General features: G+C 34.7%; 1 protein-coding gene across 1 annotated transcript in view; it reads left to right on the top strand.

Annotated features, from left to right (window-relative positions):
• Window positions 1–8,598, top strand: part of CDC42BPA (CDC42 binding protein kinase alpha) — a 227,016-nt gene that overhangs the window by 100,294 nt on the left and 118,124 nt on the right. Inside the window, exons 5-7 of the mRNA XM_023518564.1 lie at window positions 502–595; window positions 5,356–5,556; window positions 7,154–7,402. Of these exons, the coding sequence (XP_023374332.1) occupies window positions 502–595; window positions 5,356–5,556; window positions 7,154–7,402 (544 nt within the window). The remainder of the gene's footprint in view (window positions 1–501; window positions 596–5,355; window positions 5,557–7,153; window positions 7,403–8,598) is intronic.

The following is an 8,598-nucleotide window of genomic DNA, read 5'->3' as shown; positions in this document are numbered from 1 at the left end:
TACATAAAATAGATAATCTATGATTTTTGTTCTTCTGCAGATTCAACCTTATGAAGCAATTTCTTTTTGTTGTGGTGACCTGCACTACTTGAGAATTTACCTACCTGCAGTTATCTTCAGGTCCTAGAAACTATATTTTTTCATGTCCATTTTCATGGGCTAGAGGATTTTTTAAATATGAGGTTATTGTGGTTTTTCTCTTTATGCACAAATAGGCCTCCCATCGTCACATTGGAACCTGTGGTAAATCCAAAGGAAAGATTAACTTAAGCAGAATGAGAATTACCACAGTACTTTTTATCTTTAGGATAAAAACTGAAAATTATATGTTTGAAAAAGTTTCAGTATGAATCAGAGCCAGGAATTGAATTAATAAATAAGTAGATGTGCTTAAATAATTACTTGTAAAAGAAGTTGAGATTTTTCAGACAGAAAGGTTATCTTACCAAGTAGCTGATTATGTTTTTCTCAACTAAACATTGAATGTATTTATTTTTTCAGAGACATTAAACCTGACAATATATTGATGGATGTGAATGGACATATTCGGTTAGCAGATTTTGGTTCTTGTCTGAAGCTGATGGAAGATGGAACGGTAAATAAAGAAAAATTCTAAATTATTTTGTTCATAGACAGTTTTCTTGTTATTTGTTTTCTACATCTGTCTTAGGAACCGTTGATTACATCTATCCATCCATCCATCCATATATCTACCAGTGCTCCACCTCCTTCCACAAAGGCATTTGGGCATACTTGTAAGAGGGTTTGTCTATAAAGTCATGAGCCATTTCAGCTGTTTATAGTAAATATCTTAAGATTGATACAATTACTTTTTATCAGACCCTTGTTTGCTGCTGCTTTAGCTGGCAACTATCATTGTACTTGAGATATTTTTAAGTTTCCAGAAGAATAAAGAAAATAATTCTTACATGGAAAAAGCAAATGGAACTCTGTTCTCACTTTCATTTCTTCTGTATTTTTTCCCCTAATTACACAGTTACTCTGAAGGACAGTGTTCAACAAATGAATCTTTTTTTCAGAAAGTCCTCTAGCTTGATTTAGTTTCATGTTCCCATTTGCTTATCTTCTGCTAACCCTAAACACCTCAGTTGTTTTCTTTCATTTACTTGAACATTTATATGCCTAATTTTGTTCTGTTATTTTAAAACTTCATTTTCCTAGCAGCATAGCAGAGGTCCAAATAAATATCATTTTAATTGGCAGAACCTTTTGGAGAATAATTTAGTATAACACATTCTAAAAGGCATGAAAATGTCACATTGCTCTTTAGTTATTTGACTTCTGAAAATTTATCTTACAAAGGTAACTTCTTTAAAAAGGATTATGCAACCTCTGTTTCTGGCCATGATGGATGGAATAATTGTTACCAAATTAACATTCCCACTGTGGACAACTGTAAAACTTGATACAGTGTTTGGGAGAAATGTTTTTAGGCAGGGGACAGCAGGCAGCATAAAACTATTGTCCCTGACAAATAATCTCACAAAGTGTGTCTCTCAATTGCTTAAGATTGGGACAGTTGCTGACTGTAATGCAGAATGCTACGGTGAGAGCAGAGTATAGTAGTCCTGTAGAGATTGGAAGAAGAGATCAGAATTGGGTTAGCTGTAGCAGCTGGCTTGTGAGGGGCTTTCTTTACATTGGAGAAGAAGGAATTGTGCAGAGGGAGGACATATGTTGGGTAAACATGTATGCTACAAAACCTTATGAGACTTGCCAAATAGAAAGTGAAATTTTGAAAACAGAACAGAATACGAGGAGGCTGAAGGAGAAACAGTGCTTGAGGACATTGAATTTTCAGCCCTAGAGAACCATTGAACACTGTTAATGGTTAATACCTTAACCTAAAACCTACTCTCAACCAGTTTAACAGCCTAAATCCAAACCATGATAATTTGGAAGTCTTTAGGCTTAAGAGAAATCTTAGTCTTTGGGGCTAGAGATAAATCTTAGATTTTGTATAAATCTGTATTCATTGAGTATGATTATAAGCCAACACATGTTCAAGGAGACTAGTCAGTTTTTTTATGTGGTTAACAAGAATTATTCTTCTTAAAGGAAGATAACAGAATCCATGCTCTTTATACTGTGTTATTCATAATGACCAAGATTTAATGAAAAATTACTAGACTGAAAAAAAAAATAGGTATAGGGAATAGTGATACAGATTCAAAAAATAAAAGTCAGTGAAAGTCTGGATAGCACAGATGTTGGATTTAGCAGACAAAGACTTAAAAGAAGCTATCATAAACATGCTTAAAGAAACAAAGGAAAAATATATTCTTAAATATTGTACCAGTAATGTATCTCAGCAGAAAAACGTATCAAATGGACACTTTAGAACTAGAAAGTATAGTAATTGAAATTAAAATTTACTGGATGAGGTTAAAAGTAGACTGGAGATGGAAGAAAGAGCCAGTGAACTTTAAGACAGATCAGTAGATTACCCAATAGGAAGAACAGAGAAAAATTTTGAAGCAAAATAAACAGAGGCTCAGACATCTTTATAATTGGAATCTTAGAACAAGTAAGATAAGGGCAGAAAAAAATTTTTGGAAGTAATGGCTCAGACTTCCCAAATGTAATGAAACATTCAGGTGGAGCATCTTGATACCTTAGCATATCTCAAGACTATGAAAGGAACCATACCTGGCCGTATCACAGTTAAAACTTTAACTGAAAACTAACAGTAAAGACATTTAAAAAGCTGCCAGAAGGAAGAATAGGGGAGAAATGGTAAGACTAAGCAACCTCTCATAAGAAATCATGGACTATCTTTAAAGTGCTGAAAGAAAATAATGTATAAACTGAGAATTCTATATTGAGCAAAAATATCCTTCAAAAATGAGAATGAGACAGGGCGTGATGGATCATGCCTATAATCCTAGCACTCTGGGAGGCTGAGGTGGGCAGATTGCTTGAGCTCAGGAGTTTAAGACCAGCCTGAGTGATACCCCATCTCTATTAAAAATAGAAAAAATTAGCTGGGTTTTATAGCAAGTGCCTGTAGTCCCAACTACTCAGGAGGCTAAGGAAAGAGGATTGCTTAAGCCCTGGAGTTTGAGGTTGCTGTGAGCTATGGTGCCGTAGCACTCTACTCAGGGCAACAGAGTAAGACTCTGTGTCAAGAAAAAAATAAGGAAGGTCTTTTGTGAATTCTGGGAAGATAGCTGACTAGTAGCAACCCTCAGCAGAGGCTCCTGACCAGTGGGAGAAAAACTGGACAGAATCAGACTCTATAAAGCCAAAGGTGGGAAGCTGAGCCAAGAAAGAAGTTTGGCAAGCTGTGACTCCAAGGAAGAGCAACCTAGAAAACAAATTACAGGTACAAAGCGTATTGACTAGAGGATGGGAGACTCCTCCCCCAAGCTGGAGGCCCTCTGCTGGCTCTCTGCAATCGAGCAGGGAACAAAAGACCTCTCATTTTAACTCACTGGAGAGAGCCACAACACACCGGGTCTTTTTCTCCAGGGAGGTCCCCTTATGAACCCAGACACCACCCTGCCAAGCATAAGATTGAACAAATAGTTTACCCCACAATTCCAAACTCCCAGTCCACCCTATCCCCCCTTCGCATGGCAGTCTGAAGTTCTGCCGCCTGCAGAGTGCAGAGTTTTAGGTCTTTTCCTGAGAGATCTGGGCGTAGTGTGGACTGCTGGACATCAGGACAGAATCTGTGTACTAGGGAAGAAAGAGGGCATGAGAAGAAAGGGACACTCAGCAGGAGGAGGATCAGTCCCCTGGTTATGATTTTGCCCAGCCTGAGGTGGTGTTGACCCTTGGTTAGGGCTGTGTCTGGCAGGAGGGAGTGCAGAACCCTCGGCTCTGATGGTGCCCACAAGTGGGAAAGTGGTTCTTGGTGTGGACTGAGTTCCAATTTTAGTATGTGCTCTGAGAAATTGTTTTCCACGCATCAGCCACAAGTCAAGATAGATAAAATTTCTTGTTCTCTTTTGCTGCTATGTGGGAGACATAATTCACCATTTCTCTTACAGTATATACTTGTAGGGCAGAGGGAATGTATGTTGGGCATCCTTTCTCTTCAGACTCCCCACCTCATGTATGCAAAGTCTTTACTTCTGTTTCTTTGTTTACATTAAAATCCACATCCCTAGAAAATGAGAACCAACAAATTGCCAATCCCTCTCGGTCTCTAATGCTTCTTTCTCATTCTGGTTCTCAAACATTTCTTGATTACTGGCCCCTAAACATTCATTTTTTAAAAAATTATTTTATATGTTAAAAATAGTTGTTTAAGAGTTGATAATGGAAGAGTTTTTTAGTTAATTTCTTATTAAGAACTGGTAATTTAGTATAGAAAATCCAGACTATTAACCATTATTTTACCTTAAGAATGTTCTTTTGGGGGGGTTTTTTGAGACAGAGTCTCACTCTGTTGCCCAGGCTAGAGTGCCATGGCATCAGTTTAGCTCACATCAACCTCAAACTCATGAGTTCAAGTGATCTTCTTGCCCCAGCCTTTCAAATAGCTAGGACTACGGGCTCCTGCTACAATGCCCAGCTAATTTTTTTATTTTTAGTAGAGATAGGATCCTGTTCCTGCTTAGGGTAGTCTTAAACTCCTGAGCTTGAGATCTCTCCTGTGGGCCTCTCAGAGTGCTAGCATTATGGGTGTGAGCCACCACGCCTGGCCAAAAATGTTCATTTTTAAATTATGTTCTTTAAAAACATATAAAGGGCCCAATATTCTTTTACTTCAGAATACCTTACAACATATGTACTTAGGAGTTTTTAGTTACCTATCTTATAATTTACATATAACCTGCCATAATATGCTCAATTTTTTTTCTCCATTGGGACATTGTTTTGAAGGTGATACCTTTTCTCAGATAACTTTTTTTATTAATAAGTAGTTTGCTATGTGTTGTTGACAATTATTTTCTTTGATTTCCATTAAGGAGCCTTAATGTAATCTTAGGGATTTTCATAAGTATAGGCCTAAGTTTTAGGAGTCCTCCTCCCAATTTAATTGTAAAATTTTCACAGCTTTTATTTTTTTAATATGTACAGGTTGCACATTTAAATATTAAATATTTGGTTTATTGTTAACAACTGTTACGGTTTAATTCATATTGTTCCCCTAAACGTAGTTATTTGATAAAAAATAGCTATAATAAAGGTTCTGTAGTATTATATAATCTAGAAAATCAGTAATGTGGAGATTTTATTAAACTTAGAAGTTAAATTCAGTTAATGATAAAGATGTACTTATTATGAAATGTCATTGTGTATCTTAAGTAAATGTTTTTCATTTAAAATATTATTTCATTTTAATATATTACAGTAGATTAATAAAAATGTAAACTTCTTTAGGTTCAGTCCTCAGTGGCTGTTGGGACCCCCGATTATATCTCTCCTGAAATCCTTCAAGCCATGGAAGATGGAAAAGGCAGATATGGACCTGAGTGTGACTGGTGGTCTTTGGGGGTCTGTATGTATGAAATGCTTTATGGAGAAACACCATTTTATGCAGAATCTCTGGTGGAGACATATGGAAAAATCATGAATCACAAAGTTAGTGCATTTTACTTTTTTCTAAATTAATGTGGCAAATAACACTAAAATAATGTGATATTTAAAGAGGAAAAGTATTCTAAAAATAATGAATGGTCACATATCTGTGCTAACAGAATATAACAAACACAAATAGTCCAAGTCCATAAATTATACATAAAATTACTAATTCTACTTCCTGTATTTTATTAGAGATGTTAATAAATAGGAAATTAAATGGTCCCTCCAAGATCGTAAGCAGTTTATATCATTGCTTACTATAGTCATTACTAGAATACATGTAAAAAAATTTTCAACTTGAGTAATAATAAATGAAATCCAAATCAGGATAAGAATGAAACACATTTTTCTTGTCAAATTGTCAAAGATTAAAGGAAAAATAATGCTCTGTACTGTGAATAATGAAGTGAGATGAACAGTCTAAGACATTATTGAGAGGAATATAAATTGATGTAACCGCTCCATCTAAAAGTTTATAAGTGTGCATCTAGAAGCTTAAAAAATGGTCAGAACTTCGTAGTGAGCAACTTAGAGGAATCTAACCTATGAAATTTTAGGTAGAAGAAGGATGTAGAAGAAGGATGTATATACAAGGATATCTATTTTAATGTTTCTGATTATAAAACATTGGAAAGAATTCAGCTATATAATAGGAATAAATTATAAGGTTTTAATTCATTTTGTACTAAGTGAAATAGTACATAATAATAGAAAGGTTTTGATTGATCAGTCTCAGAAGATTGTGAGCAGTTGCAATAACCTAGAACAGGAATAGGAATATCTTACAGAAGGGAATGATAATCTATTTTAATGTGTTCTGATGCTACAATTATAATTACTTGCTTTGAATATATATAAATTAGTTTATAGAATTTATGCTCTTTTACCTGGTTGCAAAGATAGTGCTTCTCAAATGGTTATAAAAAGTTGAAAGACTAGAAAATAGCTGGAAGGTTGTAAGTAGCATGCAGCATTTCAGAAAGAAATCAGTCATCAATACCAGTAAAACATGGTATTATACAGCGCTGGTTTCAGAATCACAGACAGCTTCAAGTTGCAGTTCTGCCATTTACTGGTTTTTGTGAAGTTTTGAAAATGACTTGAATTCTCTTTGCCTTTATTTCTTCTTCTATAAAATTAGTATAAACTAGTACCCACCTAAGATGATTATTGTGAGGATTAACTGAATTAAATAAGTAAAATACTTTAAATAGTCTCAGATACATATTAAATCCTTTCAAATGTTTATTATTATCAGTGAATTATTAGCATATTACTTATGAACATTATCAATCATCTACATTCTGTTGAAAAATTTAGTCAAATTCTACTTGTAATCATATATAGCAGCTTAAAGTGTTTTAGCATTTCATTTATTCTTTTGTAGTGAATTATGATTAAGTCATATATGGAATTAAAATTCTTTTAGCAAAATGATCTTTTCTCATTCATGTCTATGTTGATTTAGTATCAGTACTTTGTACCAGGGTACACTTATTAAACGTTGTCAAAAGAGAATGTATTTTGGAGAAAGTAAGTCAACCAGTTTACTAAGTTAAAAACTAATTATATTTTGTTTCTGCTGTTGTCTGTTTAGGAGAGGTTTCAGTTTCCAGCCCAAGTGACTGATGTGTCTGAAAATGCGAAGGATCTTATTCGAAGGCTCATTTGTAGCAGAGAACATCGACTTGGTCAAAACGGAATAGAAGATTTTAAGAAACACCCATTTTTCAATGGAATTGATTGGGATAACATTCGGAACTGTGAAGCACCTTATATTCCAGAAGTTAGTAGCCCCACAGATACATCGAATTTCGATGTGGATGATGATTGTTTAAAAAATTCTGTAAGTATGACATTGACATTCTTTTCCTCTGTTCTTTTTATGTGGTTATAAAGTAATTTTTTGGTTTGCAAGTATTTTGCTAGGATAGTATAGTTATCAGTTATCACACAGTTATCATGGTTTTTAGTGCTTTTTCTATCATAAATCAAGAAATTAAGAGAGTTAACTAAGGTGTACTTCATTGTTCATGACCAAGAGCAAAAATAAAATTCCAAGTTTTACTTCGTAGGTAAGTTATACCCTTGGTTTCCTAAGAGGATGAGTTAAAATCAGGGATGTCCATCCCTTTTTTTTTTTTTTGGCTTCACATTGGAAGAATAGTAAGAGTTATCCTGGGGCACACATTAAATACACAAACACTAGGAAAAGCTAATGACCTCTCCCCTAAAAAAGTCTGTGAATATTTTTTACGACATCTGACACCACAGATAGGTAAAAGAATCCTCAAATAATCTGCATATACTCTGCAGGCCACAGGTTGGGCACTCCTTAATAGATAGTTAAAAAAAGTGGATTTCTTGTTTACAAAGTGAAGAGCTTAGCAAATGTCTCCCCAAAATTATCCCTGGAACTGGACATTGTCAAAACAACCATTTCAGACATGATGGGAAATAGATCTGAAGGGAAATAGAGAAACATTTATTCATGAAAAACGGCCAAACTTGGGTTAAAATCATGTATATCTCATACCTTTTTTCCTACCACCAGCTTGGTTGAGATAGTAGTACTGGTAATATGGAAGTGGATGTAAAAACCAGCAATTTTATTGTTAAATACTAACTAATATTGCTAAATATTTAATCCCAATGGTATTGCTGCTAAAAATAGCAATCTTTGGAATTGTAATGCCAAATCCACAGTCTTACCAACCTGAGGTTATATCACCATTTAAGGTGAATGACAGGGAAGTGGATCAGCCAACTATTTTTAGCTTGTGAACCATGCTAAGATGGGCTAGAATAGTGCATCAATCTCTGCTGTACACCATTAAGTTATATTAAATTAAAATTTAGGGGGCGGCACCTGTGGCTTAAAAGAGTAGGGTATGGGCTCCACATACTGGAGGTGGTGGGTTCAAACCCAGCCCCAGCCAAAAACTGCAAAAAAACAATTATGAAAATAACATAATTTGTTTTTTGTCTTGTAAGCTTTGTTAATTTGAAATTTTATTTTTATTCAATTACCTTATTTCCTAT

The sequence above is a fragment of the Otolemur garnettii genome, unplaced genomic scaffold (assembly GCF_000181295.1).
Source record: "Otolemur garnettii isolate 467f Iridium unplaced genomic scaffold, OtoGar3 scaffold00141, whole genome shotgun sequence".
Taxonomy (NCBI): domain Eukaryota; kingdom Metazoa; phylum Chordata; class Mammalia; order Primates; family Galagidae; genus Otolemur; species Otolemur garnettii.
This window is presented reverse-complemented; position numbering and strand designations above follow the sequence as displayed.